The sequence below is a fragment of the Xenopus laevis genome, chromosome 9_10L, assembly GCF_017654675.1.
Source record: "Xenopus laevis strain J_2021 chromosome 9_10L, Xenopus_laevis_v10.1, whole genome shotgun sequence".
Taxonomy (NCBI): domain Eukaryota; kingdom Metazoa; phylum Chordata; class Amphibia; order Anura; family Pipidae; genus Xenopus; species Xenopus laevis.
In genome coordinates this window covers 60372069-60395791 of record NC_054387.1, presented here as the reverse complement: position 1 = coordinate 60395791, position 23723 = coordinate 60372069, and the positions used below count along the sequence as shown (strand labels likewise).

Below are 23723 nucleotides of genomic sequence, written 5' to 3'. Positions count from 1 at the left end.
ATGTGCTCACATACAGGGTTGCCATCAGTGGGTACTCCAGTCAGGGGCCCTGTGTTGGGGGTTGTCTTGAGATGCTAAGGTGAGAATTGTGGGTTGTCTCTGGGATGGGGCTTGTGGAGGAAAGGTAAACTAGATTATGGGCAGGATTTTGGCATAATGAGGGGGTGCTCTGGCTAGATCAGGGGAGCAATGATGCATTCAGTGACATTAATTTGTCTTTAGGGCCCTGTATGCTACTTTTTGGCATGGCAAATAATTGGGGTCGCTTGTGATGTGGGCCTTACTAACTAAGTAGTATGGGGGCTCCATGATTACGGATGGTAACCCTTCTTGAATAGGGGTACATGTATCCCAGTACTCATATAATTGTCTCTACTTTCTATCTGGCTAAAATACATCAGTCCTGTCTTACATTATGGCATGCATTCCATTTGACATATCTACAAAATGGACAAAAATAGAGTTTCCCTAAAATTCCTACACAAGTGAAGAGAGAGCTGTGGAGTTCCTCTTTACTGAACTCTGTTTACACTTTCTTAATATATTTGCCCCTAGATCAGGGGTGTCCAAACTTTTGGCTCGCCGGGCCACATTGGAAAAATAAAAATTGTCTGGGGCCACACGTGAAATACACAAACACGTTTGATTTGTAAAAGTAAAGGAAATACACAGAAAAGAACTACAATGCCAGTTGGATAACCAGATGGAACTATACACTGGAATATGGGACACCTGGATATTAAATAGACTTATTATTATATTATTATTACTAACTGGGCAATGGGCAGAGTCCCCCCTCATCCTATTTCCAAGCATTTCAAACTGGGCCGCATTCATATGCATCCTGGGCCGCATGTGGCCCTCGGGCCGCAGTTTGGACACCCCTGCCCTAGATAAACTGTAGCAAAACAAGTACCTGGCTCATAAGATACATGTGAGGATGCATTCAGAATAAACTACAAGCCTGTTTAGCATTTATACCGCTGCCATCAGAGGATGCTTATGACATAACACTAGAAGATATAAGAAAGGTCAGTTGGCAGAGTAAACAAAACTATTGAACTCTAAATATAAACATATGTTCCTTTTGTTTGCCAGAGGGAAAGAGAGGTTTTCATCACCCTTTATACAGTGTTTGTGGGGGTGTGGGAGATAAACTGAGTACTTGGACTTAGAGCGTACAGATTTATTACAAACAATACCACTCTAGAACTAAACTTAGGACCCAGCATTGCAAGATTGAACCACTGAAGTATTGAGCCCGTGTAGCATTTGCCTAATATAACCCCTTATCAATTGCAAGTTTAATATCCATCCTCTTCTTGCTGAATTTAGAGATAGATGTTGATCCATTTCTGCCATTTATCTCTCTTGCTTGTAAGTGTGATTAACACTGTGTTTCTCTGCCTTTATGGAAGGGATATAACGTGTCAGTGGCAGGAAGGAATTAGAATGTTGCATTTGAGTTGAATTATTGTCTGTGGTTTTCTCAGCATTTCTTTTAAGTTTATAGCCATCCCCTGTTGGCTCTCCTTCTTTCTTACATTCGATAAGCTCTTCTGCAGCTCTTGTTCATATACAGCTTCTGAGTGTTGTAGTTCAACAGCTGCTACAGAACTACAGATTAAAGGCAAACATTTAACTGCCTAAGCAAATATGCTGGTACTTCAAGGTTCTGTTCCCTTAGTTGGCTGGAATGCACGTGCCTGTGCTTGTTATCCTTTGGTTATTCACAGTACACAGACTGCTGGCCCCTCTGGTCAGGTAGGGGGGCTAAGGCACCTCATGATGGACAGGTATTACGTCACATACAATTTTCGCATTCCCAAGCTCAGACGAGATCATTGGCAAGATAAGAGAGGCCAGTGTAGGATTGGAACTGGGACTGTTATTGAGAGAGAGCGAGGAACAAGGGCTGATTTATCATGTCGGATGCCTGGCGGCACTTACAAGGTATCCTGAGTTTATTTAGCAGTTTTACTGGCTTTTTGGTTAAACAAGACTGAAAGGGTGGTATTTCATTGAAGCTGAAGGCTTGCCTTTCCCTTCATTATAATCCCCTATAAATTAGGGAGTTTCTTCCACTTATGCATCTTTGTATGTTTTTAAAAAATGGCCTTAGTTATAATTCCCATTTAAATACATGATATGCAGCAATGGTTGAAGGCAGTGCCGGGCCAGGCCAGCCGGGCGCTGTAGGCAACCTGGCCAGCCACTTCAGCCCCCTCCGCAAGCAAGTACGCGCGTGCGCAACCGCGGACACACGAGCGCAGGCGAGTGCGGTCGTGCGCAAAGCAATTTGATTTCAAAGAGCGCACCCAGTTTTCACTGAAGTAATACTTGCTAGACTAGGGGTAGGCTGCATGTGAGGTACTTGCCTGGCGCCCTCCAAGCTTTGCGCCCTAGGCACGTGCCTCTTCTGCCTACCCCTAGTTCCAGCCACGCCTGGACTGGGAGTCAAAATAGGCCCTGCCATTCCAAGTACGCAGATGCCCAAAGAGCCCCCAACCAGACCACTCTATGGTAACTTTCTATGGAACCATACAGCAGCCCCTCTGGCATTTGCCAGAACCCACAGATTGCCAGTCCTGGCCTGGTTCCAGCCCTGGTTGAAAGGATGCCTGAAAGATATGTTTGTTTAGGGACTTTGCCAGGGGTTTGACAAAATCAGGCTGCTTGATTGGGCCAATGATCAGATCATAACAATGTCTTTGGCCATAAGATCTTATATCCCCCATAGCCCCATTTAGTCCAAGAATCACCAGTAGCAACCAGGGAGTGTGAAGTCATGTATGAAGGGTCTCATATGGCATTATAATACATGTGCTTTGTTCATAGCCTGTGCATAGGTATTCCACTGTATAAATTAACTATTCCCTAGCATCAACCCTCTTTGTCTACTCATAGCCTGAACAGAGAGATGCCATAAAGCTATGGCAGCATAGATATTCCCCTGTATTAAGCACAATTATGCAGGAACAGTTTCCTAAGTTTGCTCATTGTCTGAACAGAGAGATTCCATAAAACAATGCTTATTAAGGGTATTGTAGCCATTTACTGTACCAGCTAAGGGTAGAATAATAGCCAGTGGGAGGGACAATATTTACTTGAAAGTCCATTGGCTGAGAAAAGCATTACCTATTTGGACCAGTTTGTGGGTGACCAAATGGGTGCAACTATCCTCTTGTTGGAGTGAATTTCTGTTTACCCAGCATAAATTTTCAGATTTTTCCCAGTCCTGTACCTGACAGTTCCACATTACATGAGACGTCTCCACCTCTCCCATTGTCAGAATCCAGGGCTATTCCAGTGCTGGCACTCTGCTTGTAAACAGTGCGCACGGCTGATTAGCGCTCCTCCCTTTCCTTCCTTGGATCAATCAGCGGCGCAGGGAACACAATGCTTGCGATGTTCCTGTGCAATTGGGAGATGTTTTGGGGAGAAAGACAGGGCGTCCTCTCAAAAACAAAACCATGTGATTGCAAAACAAAGTCCGTCTGCCAAAACTGCTGTGTTCCAGGGAGCGGCTTCCATTTTCTTTGGTGGTGGGGGGCATTTCCAAGGGCAACTCCCACCTGTATGTATAAATGTATATATACAGATCACTAGCGCTTCAGCTGCAATATTACATAGTAACATAGTAAGTTAGGTCCATCAAGTTCAACCATTTTTTAACCTGCCTAACTGCCAGTTGATCCAGAGGAAGGCAAAAAACCCACCTGAAGCCTCACCAATTTGCCTCAGAGGGGGGAAAATTCCTTCCTGACTCCAAAATGGCAATGAGACTAGTCCCTGGATCAACTTGTACTATGAGCTATTTCCCATAACCCTGTATTCCTTCACTTGCTAAAAAGCTATCCAACCCCTTTTTAAAACTATCTAATGTATCAGCCTGTACAACTGATTCAGGAAGAGAATTCCACATCTTCACAGCTCTCACTGTAAAAAATCCCTTCCGAATATTTAGGTGGAACCTCTTTTCTTCTAATATTGCATGTCCAGATGCATTTTCCATTAGGCTGATGTGCCTATGCCATTGACTACAAGGCTATCCAGCTATCAGAGCACATACAAGGTGAATCTCAGTCCTAAAATGTACAATTTTACAATATAAAAACACCATTTTGCCCCCAAACCTCATTTGGATCTAACAGTGGAAGTGATTAGGCATTAGGCGTTGGTGGTCATGAGTAGCAGTGGCACTTTCTGTACTGGTGTCTTTGCTCCACCTGTCATTTCCACTTTTATGACACAGTTCAAGCACAACCCAATGGGCTTAAAACATTGGCAGCAAAGTCAGGTTAATTGTATCTTTCATGTGACCTCACAGCTTTGCACAATATTATTGTTATTTCTCCTTCAGTTTGGTGTAAATGATCACAATTCAGTGAAATACGCTAAAAGGTACAGTATCTGTGGCCCTGCGCCAGCACTGCCATATAAATCTGCTGACAAAATTACAGCTTTACTCTGTCATATTTTATATCAGAAGAAAAGCCCTGGGGATTAATCCCAACACGGCTGTTTAGTGTCTTCAAACATGGAAAAACGTGCCTCGCTGGTTACAGTGCATCCTCCCTTCTCCTGCCCTTGTGCCTAAGCCTCTGAGGTGCCTCTGGCAGCCGAGTACTCACCCCCCTCACACATTCCTGGGCAGCTCTTAGTGTTAGGCAGTTGGTATTCAGAGTGACTTTAGAGGAATGTAAACAGAACAGGGTTGGGTGGGGAGTGGGAGAGGTCAGGTAAAGTGGGCCCCTGCTGACTAGGCTGGGAGTTACTAAAGAAGGGGCTCCAGGTAAGGTAGGAAAGCTGGGGCCCCAATTTAAAAGTATGTTTGTAAGCTATGCAACTTTGCAGTTTTTCTGTTTTGTGTTTTATTGAATTATGTGCTTTTTTGATGCTCTGCAACCTGAAACCAAAAATGGCATGTGTTTGGCAAGTGTCACTTCCCTACAGAATTATCATTATTTACTTTCTCACTAAAAACAATATAAAGGAAAATGAACCCCCTACTGTAAATTATAAAGATATTAGAAGTCACTGAGGGCTTCTGTGACCATGTAAAGGTGCAAGACTGCCGGCTGAATTATACAGGGAACTCTTGTATCACATGTGTATTAAGGGATAATGTGTCCCCTGCTGTAAATTATATGTATATTAAAAGTCACTGAGGGGTTCTGTGACCATATAAAGGCACAAGGTTATAGGCTGAGTTATACAGGGAACTCTGAGTATCACTCATGTTACTCAAGAGATAATGTATCACTCATGTATTATAAGGTATAATGTACGCCTACTGTAAATTATAAGGATATTAGAAGTCACTGAGGGGTTCTGCGACAATATAAAGGCGCAAGGCTGCAGACTGGGTTATACAGGGAACTATGAGTATTACATATGTATTAAGGGATAATGTACCCCCTGCTGTAAAGTATATGTATATTAAAAGTCTCTGAGGGGTTCTGTGACCATATGAAGTCACAAGGCTAGAGACTGAGCTATACAGGGAACTCTGAGTATCACTCATGTTACTCAAGGGATAATGTACCCGCTAATGTAAATTATAAGCACCCAGACAATTTTATATACAAAGTGTGTATATATAATATGCAGAGAGGTCTTTTTTAGCTACAAAATGTATGCAATGAGAGTTGTGTACAATAAGTATATGTACTTTATGTAGAGGAAACTTGACAGTTGTGGCGGCAGAGGAAGGAGAGAGTCAGGAAGGAGACAGATTAATGAGGAGTCAAAGTACAGCAAGCGCTCATACAATTCAATTATCGTGTATAAATTGCGATTTTTCTTTTTTCTGTGTTCCTGGCATAGATGTATTTTCTGGTCAGTGAGTATAGAGACATTTAGACATTTTTTTCTGGTTAGTCTATGGCTCTATTGCTGCTGTTGTTGTCCTACAGATTCCAGCTCTACTACTACTTGATAGTCTTTGGTTAAAGCTCCCATTGAAAGGACTACTATTAATGACTACACCTGAAATTACACTCATGGTAGGACCCAGGAATAGGTCAACAGTCACTCTCCCTACGGTTGCTAGTGGGTAGCCACCCGGGAGTAGACTTAAAAGAACATTATACCATATTGTATTGCATACAACTAATGTGTTACATTTGCATACCTCCCAACATTTTGGAAACAGAGAGAGGGACGAAATTATTTGCCGAGCAGAGCATGGCAAAATTTCTTTGACCACGACCATTTTTGTGGCCCCATCCCTTGATTAACATGTGCATTTTACAAAATTTGGCAGGTTATGAAAGTTTTTTATCTGTTATTAAGGTTTTGCTAATGAAGGTGACTTGCCCTTTAAGATGCAAATCACTTTCCCCAATAGACCTCCTAATCTTAAAATCAAAATTATCTAAGTATCTTTTCTGGACTCTCTGCCAAAAGCCAATGAAGTTAGAAACTTTGTATCTTTTTCTGGCTGTTCAGTGCAGGAGATCAAAGAGAAAGTCGGGACATTTCAGTAACAATCCGGGACTGCGGGTTGAGCTGTCTCGCTCAAAATGGGATAGTTGGGAGGTATGCATTTGTATAGGGCTGAGGGAGACAAGCTCAACTGAATCACTCAGTGTGGACCTATTTAAGCTCTAATGAGGAGCAAACTGCATAAAGCCCTAAATAAAATGTCAGTGTATATTGGAAAGTTGCTTAGAATCACATTTTGATTGTTCTAATGCAGTGATTCATTTCAGAATGGTCAGGCCCCTGCTCTCTGTGGATGATGTTGTGTGAGTGGAAGGGTTAAAGGAACAGTAACACCAAAAATTAAACTGTCCTAAAGTTTACTGGTAAAACTGATGGGTTGGATTCAGAAACTCTACTATAGTTTATATAATCAAGCTGCAGTGTAGGCATGGGGGCAGCCATTCAAAGCTAAAAAAGGAGAAAAGGTATAGACAGCAGAATACAGATATTCTTCAGAATATATCTTTTATCTTCAGTGTATTCTGCGCTTGAATGGCTGCCCCCGTGGCTACCCAGCAGCTTGTTTATATAGACTTCAGTTGATTTTGTGAAGTAAACAAACCAGTTTTGCCAGTACAGGGCACCAATACATTATATTGGCTTTCCTTTAAAATCCTTTCATTTTTTGGTGTTACTGTTCCTTTAAGTCTTGGCCTCAGCAAATGCATTCCTGCCTTGCCAGAAGCGTGCCATACCTCTGAATAAGCAGATGCTTTTTTCCAAGACCAAAGACATAGAAAGAAAGGGGGGGGGGGTATTTTTCATGTTTGTTCATTTAAACCTGGCCCTTTCTTTGCCCTTATATAGAAATATTTTCCTATCTGTGATTGGACTGTGCAGTATTTTGCCAGTTTTCCTGCATTCAGATTGGCTTGGCGTCCCTAGGTGTGCATGTGTGCCGGAGGGTTGTTTGGAGCCTTGGAGAAAAGCAAATCAACTCAATCCATGCCCTTATTCTGTTTTACCTGCTTATGTGCTGGATGTTATACTACATTTCCTAGAATCCACTGCAAACATATTCATCCATGTAGGATATCGTGCAAAACAGTTTTGAACTTATATTAATGGCATAAGCAGACACCAGGGCTCAAAATGGAATCTTATTTTTTAGTGGTTCTATACGTCTGCACTGTTACATTTTACAATGTCATTGTATAAAGGACAACTGAGCCCTAACATAAAAGCACAACTAGGGAAGAAGCAGGGACAGAACAGGAGGTTGTATTACATATAGGGTATTATTCTATAATACATAATAATATGTTTTCTCTATAACATGAAGGAGAGGACCACTTATAAATTAAAGGGAAAATCTACGAAAACTCTAAACAACTTCCCAGCATAAATTCATTCCACATTTTCACTGTTGTTTGTAAATATAACCAATATTGACACCAGATCTGGATGTTTATATTCCCTGCACTGCTGGCTCTGACTCCTGAAAAAAGGAGCCTGGTATTTATGGCGCTTGTATCTGGACATTGGGCTTAGAAGTGACCTTTTAGTGTCAGCTTTACTTGATGTAGTTATATTTGTATAATTATATCAGTTTATTCACATTTTTGCCATACCAGTGTATTGTGCCGTTCCCAGTTGCATTTTGCATTTGTGACTGTGTGAATGCACGGTTCTATGGCAGTCCTTTGTGCACAGGCTTAAAGACGTGTTTGTGCTGCTGCTAGTGGAGTGATTTCTGTGTTTGCTCTTCTTTACACAAGGCCACATCACACGTTTGCTCTGAGCCTGGGAATCCTCCCTGCTATGTTCTGTATGTTTGGCTGCTCTCCTGAGCTTTGTTACTGTGGTGCATTTCTGTTGTGCTGGCAAAAAACAAAAGGCAAAGTGTCACACATCCAGGCGCAGGTAATAGAGGCAGGGACATGTGTGGCTTCACCTCTTGTTAAACCGCAGCTCCCAACAGCTACAGACAGCCAAGAACTACCAGCAACTACTGTGCCTCTCATTCTTTCCTAATTACAACTGGAACTGGGGCCAGTAACTGGATCAGCATTGTATTATGAGCTTGACGTTGTTTCATTTGCTATAAAGGCATCCAAGCCTTTCTTAAAACTATCTATTACATCTGCCATTACCCTCTTCATAGTTCTCATGAAGAGGTTACACATAGTAAATAAAGACACACACAACTGATGGAACCTTGTTTGCCTGGAAAGGTCATTAGGTTCATTAAAAGGGTCACCCACTGTAACCTACAGCAAATAATATCCCTCTGATTTGTGTCTGTAAATTACCCTCCCATTTAGACTGTAAATTGTACGGGGCAGGGACCTCCATGTCTTTGTTATTTGACACTAAGCACTTACTCTGTGCTTTATATTTATGTGTATTGTATTTAGGGATACTCCGAATCCAGTATTTGGTTCGGGAATTGGCCAGGATTCTGCCTTTTTCAGCAGGATTCGGATTTGGCCGAATCCTTCTGGCTGGCCGAATCTAATCCTAATTTGCATATGCAGATTAGGGGCCTGACTTTTTGTCACAAAACAAGGAAGTAAAAAAAAAGTCCCCTTCCCACCCCTTATTTGCATATGCTAATCATTTGCATATGCAAATTAGGATTCTGTTCGGTATTCAGCCAAATCTTTCACGAAGGATTCGGGGGTTCAGCCGAATACAAAATAGTGTATTTGGTGCATCCCTAATTGTATTTTTGTATTTATTATTGTAATGGCCCCCTGTTTGTTCTACTAATTTATTGTTCTGCTGTACAGTACTTTGCCTTCAAGGAGAGCTATACAAATAAAAATATACATACATTAGAAACCAGAGAGTTTATTGCTTGCACAGGGCCCCCATTGAGAAATAATAAATAGTGATCGTAGCGTGTGCCCTGATATCACATGTAAGAATTAGCTGGACACAGGCAGGTGGCAGAACACATGCAGTTTGTGGCTTAAGCACAGTGGTCAGTGTACATATGTCAGGTAGTTCTGTAACCAGGCACCAATAACTGGCAGATTCCATGAATATCTCAGAACATGCCGATCATTCTGGCATCTTCTCTTACACAAATTGTAAGATCTTTCAGGTGCCGCCACAGAGGCTGTCAGACTTTACAAAGCTCACGGAACATTCTGACAAGGCCACTGATATTATTATCTTTTATGTAACACTCAGTTAAAATGCAACTAGCACAGAAGGTGTGATGTGTAAATAACACTGTGTGTTCCGCCTGGCTATTGTGCCGCTCTGTGGGAATGTGCCTGGTGCCAAACGACCTTCTACAATCTTAATAAACTGGTTTCTTCTCAGAACCAGGAAAATGTTCAAAGGATGTTCACCTTTAACAGCCGCAAACAGAAAGATAATCAGTAATAGTAAAAAAGAAAAAGAAAAAAGTTGACCTTTCCCTTTTAGGAATGAACAGAAACCCACGACCAGCGACTCTTCAGACCTTCATAACTGCTGACTTTTTATCTACAGTTCTCTTGTATGTAAAATACTTTTAATTATTCCGCCACAATATATTGCTCTGTTATAAAGATATCTAAAATCTCAGCAATAAAGCAGGGCAGTGCTGCCAAATGGGATCTGTGCAACTGTGACAGAATATTCTATTTGTTGGGTAATTCACAGTCACCTCTGCAGTTGGAGGCTCACAGATTTTGCTACTCTTGGAAAAGAAGCATGTTGTTCTGTTGGCTGAACGGATTCTTTTCTGGGAAAAACATGATGATGTTTTGAGCTAAATAAATAGAAATCGTGACAAGCAGCTGAGTAGGGATAATAATTCTGTTTGTTTGGAGATGGAATCTGGGCTTGTCGCGGGAGCTGCAATCTAGTGCCCAAACACGCAGCGCAGCCAGTATCTGGTTCTTGCTAAAACTGCTCCCAGGTTCCCCAGAACACATTCCAGGCCCTGGAAGTCTATGGCCAGGAGCCAGCATACCCAGGCTATTTCTTCAGGACAGGAGACCTTAAATGGTAGTGTTTTACCATTGCAAACAACATTGGGAAACTGTAAGCCTCTGGGAATGTACAAAGAAGGGCCTGCTGCAGTGATGCTGTTTAACTGTTTCACAAGTGCAAAGGTTTACATCTGGCACCATTGGCAGGACCACAGGGGAGATCAGGTGGGAATGTGTATGTTCCCTTGTATGTGCTGGTGATTCCCATAGTTCCCTTGCTTTCACATCATTCTAGTTTTGTTTTAGAGCCCTGAGGTCTGTAACTGAGATACAGCCATGAGGCTCCACTGATAAATTGCTCAATATCTTCATTCATGGTTGGCCAGTAAAGGCATGTGCGTGCTCTCCTTTTAACTTTCTCTATTCCTACAAGGTCTATAAGGAATATCATAGTAAGAGTCAGCAGTATATTAGCTCTCACTCATATGTATAAATACAAATACAGGTGTGAGATCACTTATTCAGAATGCTTAGGCATGAGGGTTTCTGGGTTTCTATTTTTTTTCTGAACAAATTAAACGTCTTCCTAGAATATAGGGTGAGTTGCCGTTATACCCCTGCGCACATGAGTCTGATTTCTCTGGACAAGTATGATGTCATATGTAATGATCAGTAAAAATCATGAAAACAATATCTAGCTACTGGGCTATCTGGTGCTGAGACCCCTCTGTGACAGGCACTTGACGGCAAATGTAGGTCAGCAGGTATATACCAAACATCTAACGTAAGCTTCCTCATATGAACGCAGTATGGCAGCTCCTTCTCATTTGTTTAAATAAAAACATGTGGAAGGGAGGGAATCCTTATAAAAAGGGTCTATGTATTACTGTTAAATTAATATTGTGCAGAGTGTAACTAGGGAGGAATTCCAGAGGGCCGCACCCTGTTATTGCAACTAAATATGAAAAACATGGTATTCGTTTTAATGTTTGCCAGGCGCCCCTTGGTATATATAATATGTGTGTGTTGGGATAGTGGAAGGAGTGAGTCTAAGGCAGAGAAAAGATCAGAGGATTTCCGAGGCCCCTTGAAATGATTAACACTTTATATGAGTCACAAAGATGGAAACCCCATTATCATACCTCCCAACTGTCCCATTTTTAGAAGGGAGTCCCTCGTTTGTACTGGAAAGTCCCGATTCTCTCTGCACTGAACAGGCAGAAAAATAAATAATGTTTTTAACTTAATTGGCTTTTGGCAGAAAGCACAGAACAGCCACAGCTGCATATAATATAATTTTGTAACAATTTTGAGATAAGCAAATAAGTAATTGTAACAATACAGTAGAACCCCCATTTTACATTTTCAGGGGACCAGAAAAAAATGATGTAAAATCCAGGAAAATTTGAAATCAGGGAAATCTATTATGCATAATGTATAGGTGGGACCACAAAAAAATGCAAAATGCGGGAAAACTTAAAATCAGGGGATGTAAAATGGGGGTTCTACTGTATAAGATAACAGATCCCTTGGGAGAAGTTAGACTGACAGCTTAAAGGGCAATTCACCTTCATTAGCATAACACAGAAATATGTTCAAACTTTTATATGCAGTATGTAATATGCAACTATAGGTACATGTTAGGCATGGGTCAAATAAAACATATGTAAAAAAAAAATAAAACATGTTAAGGGATCTCAATAGACTGGCTTATTATTCATGTTGAACTGAGGGTTTAGTTACCCTTTATACATGTTGCTCTGATGCTCAGTAAATGTATTCCACATATTAAAGGGCAGTGTCCCTGCCTTGCTTCCTGCATCTCCGATATTATAATCTCCTTTGTTTTGGGTGCCCAAGGGAAAAGGGGTTAAGGGATGGATAATGACAACCTCACCTTTATTGTAGCAGGACATGGGTCTTCTGAAGGGGAGCAAAATGGTTTGTCACTGTAACAGTGGGCTGGCGTACGTGTGACCTGCACTTTACTGGCAGGACCCCTGCTGTGCCCAGAGGCTCATTCTGTAGTTCAGTACAGGCATGCAAGAGGTGTGCAAAGGTCACCATTTCATTAATTCTGGCAGCTAAAATCAGGGAGGTCAGACTTTAGACCTTACGAGCAGTTGTTCACTATAGTGCTTATGGATCTGAGATTTGGAGGACCCTAACTTGCTGTCTGACTAATAGCAGCTGTCAAACTATATTCCCCAGCATCCCCTGACAGCATTTGACTTCAAAGGCTAGTTAGGCCTTGTACTGTGCCCTTCTGTCCTTATCTGGTCCTACTGTCTCTATCTTGGCCGACAGTCTCCACGCTGCTGTACGGTGCTTTTCTGTAGGGCTGAGGCAGGCGCCCCTTCTCGAACCCCCATTTAAAGTGAGCTCTGGAAGCAGCCTACCCAGCCCTGCATGGCATTGCTGTCTTCAGCTCAGTTGCTGAGATTAAAAGCAGTCCTGTGTTCTCCTTCTCCTTGTCCCTGTGCCAACTCCAGAGCCGGACCTGAATTACATTATTGTGTGTTCCAATATTATCCTCTATTAGTCCCCAGAGAGCAAATCTGCCCCAGCTCTGAAGCTGAGAGGGTGGGAGGGCCACCCCCTAATCTGGTTAGTGAGATCAGTTTACAGGCTGAGCTGAAGATTGCCAAAGAAATACATCCAGAAAATATGGCAACTACGATGCCTCCTTCTCCCCCCTATGACCTTGATTTCAATTAGCAGAAGCAAACAGAACCCTAGATCCTAAGCCTCTGGGTATTTCTGTACAAGGAGCAAGAGCGGAACTGGTTGCACTTTAATAAAGTACAAAAACAGGGTGCCACCTGACAGTTAGGAAGAACTATTTGGAGAATAAAAATGATCACGGGTTAATACATGGTTTTGGCTGTCAATGTGGCTTGTACAGTATATCTACATAAGGATAGGATCTTCCATGTTATTTCCTATTGATAGTACAGTATGAGGGTATATAGTGGATTCAGCCGAACCCTCGGATCCTTCACGAAAGATTTAGGCGAATACTGAACGGAATCCTAATTTGCATATGCAATTAGGGGTGGGAAGGGGAAAAAATGTTACTTCCTTGTTTTGTGACAAAAAGTCATGCAACTTCCCTCCCCGCCCCTAATTTGCATATGCAAATTAGGATTCGGTTCGGCCAGACAGAAGGATTCAGCTGACTCTGAATCCTGCTGAAAAAAGGCTGAATCCTGGATTCGGTGCTTTCCTAGTATATAGTGCATACAAAATATGTATTTTTGGAAATGGATGGGAGCTGCCATGTTGTTTGGATCTGGATTTTCTGTGTTTAACAGTACACTTGGTATTTCCCTAGGATGATGGGAATGTAGACAAAAGGCTGGATGTTAAAGGAACAGTAACACCAACAAATGAATTGTTTTGAAGTAATAAAAATATAATGTGGTATTACCCTGCATGTGATAAAACTGACATGTTTGCTTCAAAAAGACTACCATAGTTAATATAAACAAGCTGCTGTGTAGCCATGGGGGCAGCCATTCAAGCCACATGTTACATAGCAGATAACACTCTGCAGAATCCCATTGTATATCAATACAGGGCTTCTCTGCTATCACTAAGTGATCTGTGAATTTTCTTCTTTTTGAATGGCTGTCCCCATGGCTACACAGCAGTAGTCTTTCAAAACGAAACACATAACTTTTAGGGCTAGTCCACACGGGGAGATAGCGACGCGTTTGCGGTCGCGGCGACAAGCCTGGCGATGCATTTTCAGGCGACTGTTGAAAAGCGCATCACCTCGTGTGGTTAGCACAGGCGTTTTTACATAGGCACCCATACAAAACTGTCACCTGCGCCGGTCGCGGCGACTGTCGCGTCGCTATCTCCCCGTGTGGACTAGCCCTTACCAGTGCAGGGCAACGGTAGATAATATTTGAATTACTTTAAAGCACTTTCATTTTTGTTGCTGTTCCTTTAACCATACTATGTGTCAATCAAAATTGCATTCAAACAATTTGTATTAGGCTAATGCAGGCCATAGACGCAAAGATTCGATCATACGAATCTTCGTTTTGTACGATTTTCTGACCGTGTGTGGAATGTCCCAACATTTTTAGCGCCATGGCGATCGATCGTTCAGTCAATCGGACAGGTTTGAAGATTTCTGTCAGCTACCGATAATTTCTGTTCATGTATTGCCAATCTGACAATATCAATGGGAGACTGTCACCAGCTTTTGTCGGCATAACTTTCGTATGATTGCTGTCAGGGGCAGAACATTGTCTGATCTGTACTTTTACTACTTTATGATCTGAATGGTTAGTGGCAGGTCTGGAGATTGCACTGTGTGATCATTAGTCTGATATTGAAAGTATATCTGCACGTCTATGGCCAGCTTATGGCCACAATGGGCTGATGCTCAGCCTGCAGAGAACCAATCCCTATGTTTGAATCAACGTTGGCCCAGGTGCAGGCACGCGGAGCAGTTTTGGTGTAAGTATGCATTTTGGCGCCAATATCCACTCCATGTGCTTGCACCCAGGCTGACTCAAGTGTAGGGGCTTATTTTCAATCCGCAGGCTGAGAATCAGTACAGTGTGGCCGTAGCCTCCCGGCATAAGAGCATTACCTGAAATAAAGGTCTCCCGGGACCTTTATTTCAGTTAATGCTCTTATGCCGGGAGGCTTTAGAATATGAGTATTATGACCAGAGGTAAATTCTTAGGGACCACCATATGGGTTTTACCATGACGTGGTATGGTGGCTTATCAATCTTATGATCATAATTTTGTAACTAAAAATGCCCTGTCTTTGTAAATACATGCATCTGCATAGAATACTTATATGACAGGGGACCAGGGAATGTGCATTGATCAATTTTTCTTCTTTTTCTCTAAGAGTGCTTTACTGAGTAGATAAGCAGGTAGATCGGTGAATGGCTAAATGTAGAGAGCAAAATTTAGTATTTTTCGATCTACCTGCTTATCTACCCTGTAAAGCACTCTGCATACCCCACTGCTTCACCATATTGGGAGAGGAGGAGGGAAAAAAATCTTGGTCACAACCCCAATTGAAATAACTTATCCCTCTTGTTGAACTACAACTCACAACTTTTTTTCTTGTTTTCCAATTACAAGCATACACCGCAACGACGGAACAGTTACTTGATTTCTCTCTACAGGAAAAGTGATTATCCACCTGGATTGAATCTATAATTGTTTTTATGTATATTTATTCTTAAATTATTCATTGTGTTTCCTGGCCGGCCAGTGTTTTAGAGATTATATATATATATAAGTATTAAATTGTACATTTTTAATATACTGGCTTCGTAATCCACTTTAATAACTAATAACTAAGCAATGTTAAGTTGAGTATCTTAGTATTTAAATGTTTTTATTTATTGGCCAGATTATTGTTCAGGTTTCATAAAGCAGAAATCCGGACAGAAAGTTGAGACCCAAACAGGCCTTAGAAAAACCAAACTGTTCGGGTCAAAACCTGGTCTTCCCATCAGAAAGTGGAAGTATTGTTTTGTATCTATCTATATCTGTGGCACATTATTATAATGAGATGGGTAAATGTTTCTCTGATTTTCAAGCAGTAACTTACCCAGGCCAGCACTGCCTTCATTTAGGCTATGGACACTAACTATACTATGATATCTCTATCTCCCAGTGATTGAAATATATGATTAATCTGTCTGTCTCTTATCTTTCAGATTGCATCGCCCTGCACGCCTCGTGTCAATTACGAGCTGGTAAGTGACCCTTTGTTTGGTCTCCACTAACCTCCATGTGTGGGTTTCTCCTAAGGGAATATATAATCCATACATGGATTTTTTTGTATCTTTGTTGGAGCTGCCCTAGTGCACCCCAGCCTAACTCCATTCACTCACACACACAGCAGCAATGTTCAGGCCAATTGCTCTGTGAATGAACTTTGAACATGGGCTTTATCATCATCATCATCATTTATTTATATAGCGCTGTCAAGATACACAGTGCTTATGGGACCCTTTCCTTATTTATATGTGTATTCCATCCTGGACTACCATCAATAATCATGGGGCATCATACCACCCCTCCAAGCCCCCCCCAATATTTGCCCACTAGTTACTTGGCCATCTGGGGTGTTTGTCCCTGCCAACAAGTAATTACCAAATTTACCTTGCCCATACCCCAATTATGTCAAACTCTGCTCATGACCCACACAAGCAACACCCACTCCCGCTCCATCTGCTACTAGCAAATCACTCCTTTTTGTCTAGGCACTATCATTTGCAATGGGTCCCCTGATTGCTGTACCCCCTTGTACCCATATCATACACTTGCTCTGCTCCAATCCTTTTTTAAAGGTGAGAGAACCATAGCAGCAAAGGGGGTTATAAGAGAGGCAGAAGCTGGAGGTAAGCATGATCTGTTAGATGGAGCAGAGGGGGGCCCTTTTTTAAACCCAAGACAAATCCTCCAGAGGGCTTGTCTCTGCCCTTGTTGCCCCCTTTCAACCATACAGCAGATTAGGAATTTCATGTTCCATCTCATTTCCTACTTATCGCACAAAAGAAAACATTCTGTAACTTCCCTGATTTATGAGCCCTTTAAATCTGCTCTGACCTAATAAATCACTGTGCTGGGTATGAGATAAGCCCCTTAATGCCAGTCCCTGCTACTTCTCATTGTCCATGAAATCTTCTGGGATTGGGCTATGGCCTCCCTGGTACTTCTCATTAGACTTCTGGAATTTGGCTGTGGCCTCCTGATTTTCTTCTGTACCCTTTGGGCTCCACAGTTGCACTGGGAAGGGCCTAACCCAGATGCGTGGGAGCAGAGGTTCTGTCTATTAATAGAAGAATCCTGGACGTCTGGGGGATTTCTCTCTCGCAGGATTATTTTCTTTAACTGGGGTCTCTGGGTCTTTTCCTGGTGTAACTGACAGTACCACTTCCTACAGCAAATAGCATCTCCCGGGGGACTTGCCCTTCTCAGTGAATTGCCGCAGTCTCACCCTCTGACACCAAGTTCCAAGCAATGGCCTGATGCAGTATTGTAATTTATCAGCAATGGGGGAAACCAAAACATTTCTACATGGATTATTAAAGATGATGTAAAACCCACCATACAAATGAAAGTAAATATAATCTAAGCAAGGTACTCTAAGCAATTGTTCAATAAACATTCATTTGAAATCTATTTGTGTGAATCAACTGGCTCCTGCTACATTGTTTCAGAATGCAGTAATATATACTGTATCGTTGTACAGATATCAGTGGCCCCCCTTTTACAGACTAGCTAGGATGGAGCCCAAGCAGAACAGAGCATGTAACAAGCTTGTGTTTCCATTTGGCAGTTTGGAGTGAAGATGCCTCCAACCACAACACCCTCCTTTTCTCCCCTCCGGGGCTTTAATAATTGTTTCCAAATCACACAGCGGACCTTCTTTTATCTCTGAGACAGGCACAACGAGTGCCCTGACCGCACCAGCAGGCCCTTGCCGTAGGAGCCTCGCGACTGGGATAAAGTGTATTTAAGGAGGCAGCATGCCAACTGAAGGGCTATTTTAATATTTCTGTTGTTTCCATACAAAATAAATTAAAGAAATCAAAGTGAAAAGCTAGGGAGCCAATCTAATCATCTAATCATCTCCCTGGCGATTAGAAAAAAACAAAAAACAAAAAAAAAAAGCCAATTCTCAGGAAGTACTTTATTTTTGTGTGTTTATTTCCCTTGATTTCTGCTCAGTCTTTCTCTTTGACTCATGATTGGGAAATCAAATCTTAAAAGCTAAATATATATTACTTGTGCATAGTGCATATAGCATCCAGTGCTAACTGAACTACAAGAAATCTCAGTTCTATTAGGCTAGCTAGGAATGCCGGGACTTGTAGCTAAGGGTTGGGATTTAGAAGATGGCTGTTGCCATGTTGCCTGATTCTGAAAGTCATAAATCTGAATAAAGCTTTGGTGTGCCTTTAAAATCCCATATATTTTTTAAAGGTTCCTGTGCTGGGTTTTAGAGAGGTCCCCACACATATGCCATGTCCCTTAGGCCAGAAGGCAGTGACCAGTCTTGTGATACCGTGGCTTTGGGACACCTGGCACAGCGCTTGTTTCTCTACCTGGACCTCAGCGAATGGTGGTTGTGGACTGCTGTACATTACAAGACAAACAGCGCCACTTGCTGGGCAGCAACAGTACTGCACTGATTCCTTTAGAACAAATTCATTGGCCTGGGTAGATCATTATAGGGGGGGTAGAAAAGGCCGACCTTTTGCTTTGGTTGTGACAGATGAACAGATGATTTATCAAATAACATAGTAGCAGTGAATGGAACCCCCCCCCCAAAAATCTTTGAATTACATACTTTATGTGCAACATTATGCATCAGATAAAACAAATGAATTGTCCCCTATAAAAACCAGATCCCTTATTTTAATAACCCTTGATATTTGTACAAGGGTATTCTTTCTCTTTAAATCAGCTTCAGACGCTGTGCCTTCACATTTTCAGTCCACTGTGCCCAGAAGAAGTTTCTAGAAGTTCCACATCTTTCCCCAATCTGAAACATTTTGGCTAAATAGGACTACACATCCCAGAATGCTCTACTGGGGTCATAGGCAGTGCTTGCTCCATAAATGTATCTCAGTATTTGTTCTTTTTCTCCTGTCTGCCTTCTTTGGGAGCAACATGTCTCTTGTCAGAAGCAATAAACCCTGAGAGGAGGCAGAATCCTTAAACCAATTTCCCTTGGCCATTTCAGCTCTCACAGTCAACGCAGAATAAAAAGAGATTATCCCTTTCTTTGATTGGCCTCTTACAGTTTGGGGGGTCTTCCCTGCCAATGACACACAGGAACAGTGAACTCATTTGTATATAGTATGGAAATGAGGATAAAAAGTCACAGAAACTTGACTTCTCTTAAAAATTTGGCCATACATGAACTGACTATTACATTAATCCAATCAGCCCACAGGAGTAATGGACAGATGTTATATAATATATATATATATATATTATATAACATCTGTCCATTACTCCTGTAATATACATGGTGGTGCACCAGGAAGGTAGCGAAGGGTGCCACTCTTAGTGGGCGATGGCTCATTATTTTGTGGGTGAGTGGGTGCTGGGAATTCTGTTTCATGTTGGACTCCATTCCTACACAGCATCAGTGACCCCACAATAAAGAGTGTTTATTCTGCATGTAAGGTGTAGATTTTTCTGGAACGCCTCAACTGTGGTATCAGTATGGTCACATATTCTATTCTAATCCACACGTAATGAACAGAAAGCATTGGTTAAAGAGGAACTCCTATCAACAAGGAATGTAACTTCCCAATATGCAAAAATGTTCCCTGGTTTTCAGACACTGAAAGCGTTGTCTGTCTGGCAGTATTCTCTGCACTGCTGGTTCTGATTCCTGAAGTTATGTGGCAGCATCCAGCTAACAAACCTGGAAGTGACTTCTGCTACAGGGCTGATTCTGATAGCAAGGGCTGGATGAAATGACTCCATAACTCAGCTGCTCCTAGCAGGCAAACCTATTGGTGTGTAGTGTCTGGCCCATATAAGAACATTTTCTTGCTTGGGGCCAGAATAAGTGACTGGACTGTGACTCAGAGGGAGCAAGTTTCCATTACTATCACCCTATCAGATGAGTCACCCATTCACCCTGTGACTCAGGCACCCAAACACTTCATTGAAACAGGCCCTTACCCGGCCTGTGTGCAGTACAGCTATAGGACAAAAAATGCCGCTGCTTGGTTTTAGCAGAGTTTATCTCTATGGTGCCCCCCTGCCCCTGGTAGCATGGAAATGCAACTGAAAGCCATATGTTTCACAATATCAATTAAGAGCAACAGCAAATTATTTCTAAATATCAGGATCTATCTTTGTCTTCATCACACTAAAAAATAATTTTAAATTCAACTGAACCTTTCACCATGGATTGCCATGGGAGATTTTAGTTCCCCTTTGAAAAATAATGCAAGTAGTACTATAACTCCCTCTGGCTAATCTCTCTGAAAGGGAGTATTATGAAGAGCAGATCACACCTGGAAAGTCTTTTGCAAATCCCCCTGAAGTGTTTTCCTGTGGACTAGACGCCATATGCAAACAAGGCCCCAAAGGGCCCCACTGACTGAGACGCAGACATATTTTCAGTTTTATTCACAGCCTGTTTGTCCTGAAATATGGGAGTGGAATATTCCTGGTCAGGAATGCGACCAAACAGAAGCAAGTTGTTGGAAACACTAGGAGATTTTAGGAAATGTCTGATTATTGTAAATTAAGACCCTGCGCCTGGGGAACCAGCGACCAGCATGTCTTTCCTTGTGGTTATGGGGATCAGCCACTACTGTCTGATATCACCAAATGGAAATTGTTAGCCCAGAGTTAATTGGTACTTGTTCTTTCCTATCTTTTCAAATATTTTGATGATCCCTCACTCACTGTATTTAGGGTATCTCCGACAGAGTAGCAGCCCCGTCCAGCCACAAATCTTAATCTTAAAGCTGATTTGTTCTTTCCTATACCCAGTGGCCCCCTCAGGCTTTGTATCTTGGATGTATATGCTTCCAGAAATGGTGTGGAACTGCAGCGGCCCCTGGGACCACTGACGACAGCCAAATTCTGAATCCAGATGAAGAGGTCAAAGCATTTCAAGGCCAAACATTCTTATGACATGAAGGAACATTTGTCCAGTGCCAGTTAATTGACGTTTCTATAGAAGTGGCTCTGGTCCATATCTGCTGCATATCTGCCATCATCTCATATCTCCTGTTCTCTCTGCCAGCTCCTAATGACCCACATGTCATGTGACTGAATGTCAAGTGTTCCTTATAGAGGGAACTGAGATCTCTGGATATCTTTGCAGTGCTAAGACCGGCCTGCAGTGCATATGGGCAGAGAAGCGATTGCTGGACACTCACCCCAGGACCACTCGTCCGCTCCTGAACAAGTTACACAGTTGGGGGTTCCAGGGTCCAGCATCCGAATAGATATAGATTAAAGGATTATGTAAAAAAACCAAAATGTGCCAGTGCATTAAACTCTTTTTGATATAGAAGGAATGTGCCTTAAAATGTTTTGTTTATGGTTACTTTATTGAAAATTTCTGCAAAAAAAACCTACTAGCCCCACCCATCTGTTCCACTTCCTGCTGCCTCTTCTCTCAGGCTGTGCAGGGGAGCCTGCGACACTCAGCACAGATAGGAACCAATCAGCAGCTAGGCTGACCTGATAGGGAATGGAAGACTGTCTCTGCTTGTGTGACTGCAGAGCTGTGATTGGCTATCCCCCTCCTACTGTCAGGCCCGGATTTGAGGTGAGGCCACAAAGGCTGGGCCTAGGGTGGCAGAATTTAAGGGGTGGCGAAATTTTAGAGGCAGCATGCTGTCCAGCGTTCCCCAGCGCCATGGCGCACGCACGGACGGCTGGCACTAGGGCCGCGAGGCGTCGGACGGCAGGTGCTAGGACCCAAATCCGGCCCTGCCTATTGTGCTTCTGGCAGTTACTGTTAGGACACGCCCACCCTTCATTTGAAACAGGGACCAGAGAACATCTATGGGGAGCTCAAATATATTTTGAAGACTATATACATTTACAGCCAAAAGTAAAACCAGCACCATATAGCACATTATTGCCTACAAAATTTGTTTCTTTTACATTTATCCTATATGTCTCCTTTAAGGGGTTGTGTAATGATAATGTCTGCCAGTGATATGCAAATTGCACAGCTTTACTTGTTGGACTACGATTCCCAACATCTCCACTAAAAACCAAAGTTTGCTGTTCATCAGTATAGTGAATCTCTATAGAGGATTCAATTCAAAATAACTTGTATTTTTACAAAAGCACAGCTTGTAATACAGTGGACTTCTATATTATTCTGTTCCCAAGAGCTTACAATCTTACAGAAGCAATGCAATGGGGATCATAATAATCCTTTTGCGGCTAAGGACAGTGTGGTTTTTTGCAGTCAGTTGATACCAGGAGTTGTCTCCTCGGGTGAGGTGGCTGAGAGTTGCAGTTGGGGTGGGTGGCAGTGACTTCAGCAGCACTCCCTTTCTGTGTTGATGCACTTATTGATGGCAGAATAATGGCTATATCAGTGGAGCAAACATTTACAGTTATTTTGTTGTTATTGGTCTGCAAATCGCTGGCAATGGGCTTAAGAACATGTGCCTTGTAACTGGCACAGCCCTGTGACTCATGAGATGCCACACGACTCTCTATCTGGAGCTTTGTGGTCTGGGTTGGATAGTATCCAGTAACCTCTCAGCAGATTATCACTCCTTGTTCTTATGGTGTCCAACACCCTGGAACCAGGGGGTGGATAGGGGGAGATCTGGCACCAAGTTTTATTCTTTTCTTTATACCTCTGACTATCCCCACATCCCACAATCACAGAATTCCCGCAATAGCCGTGACCTTGACTTCTTCAGTCCAGGTGCAGATCTCACGTGCACAGCCAGGCTGCCCTGCTTTATGGCTGAGATTCTGATACCCATTGTTAGCAGCAGTCCTGTTCTGCTTTATGGTTGAGATTCTAACTATCTGAATAGCAAAACATTCTGTCACAGTTTTAAATTGAATTATAAAACTAAAAGTGCCTTCGGCCATCAGTGGGGAGTTTGGGAATTGAATTGGGGGGGGCGGCAGTTTGGGCACCAGTGACTGAAATACTAGGCATATCCATCAACTTACACAGTGTAGGAAGGTGACACTTTGTGCTGAGCGCTCTCTGCGTCCTCGGAAGGCTCACGGATCTCTAAACAGATTCACACTTTTTCTTTTAATTGCAAGAATCTGTGTGCATCGTGGGAGCTATAATAAGCCTTCCTGTGGCAGTAAATCACATGCTGAACACAGCCAGCGTATCTCCCAGTTCACAAGGATGGTGAAACTGTGATCAGTGAAAGAATGGCTCAAACTTCACGTATCACAAATGCATCATATGATCCCTGTTCCAAACTCATATGCGTCATACTCAGTACTAAAATGGATGTTTCAGTTCTAATTAGCTTTGTTTTGGATGCTAACAATATACACAGCCTTGTTAGTGGTCTTTAGTTTTCTAAAAAAAAACAAGTGACCCTAGCAACTTGAATGTGCACGACACTTAAATGTCTGAACTAAACCTATCACCCCCCCAAAGTTTAAATAATCATCCTCTTTGTATGACTGTGTAAGATATTGTAGCCAGTTTTAACAGGCACTTCTTTTGCACAGAACCAGTGTATATGATTTTGTGTAATGCTTCCCCTCTCCATTCTCATCTTATTTTCTTCTTTTCAGCCATCAAGCTCAGAAAGTCCTCAGAAGAATGTAGAAACCACCGTAAGTATTTTACTATATTGTCTTTGGGAAACAATATGGCAGCTTC

General features: G+C 42.3%; 1 protein-coding gene across 7 annotated transcripts in view; it reads left to right on the top strand.

Moving 5' to 3' along the window:
- Nucleotides 1-23723, top strand: part of tns1.L (tensin 1 L homeolog) — a 207882-nt gene that overhangs the window by 119737 nt on the left and 64422 nt on the right. For all 7 annotated transcript variants that reach the window (XM_041577148.1, XM_041577147.1, XM_041577150.1 and 4 more), the window contains 2 exons: nt 16060-16098; nt 23636-23677. In XM_041577148.1, the coding sequence (XP_041433082.1) occupies nt 16060-16098; nt 23636-23677 (81 nt within the window). The remainder of the gene's footprint in view (nt 1-16059; nt 16099-23635; nt 23678-23723) is intronic.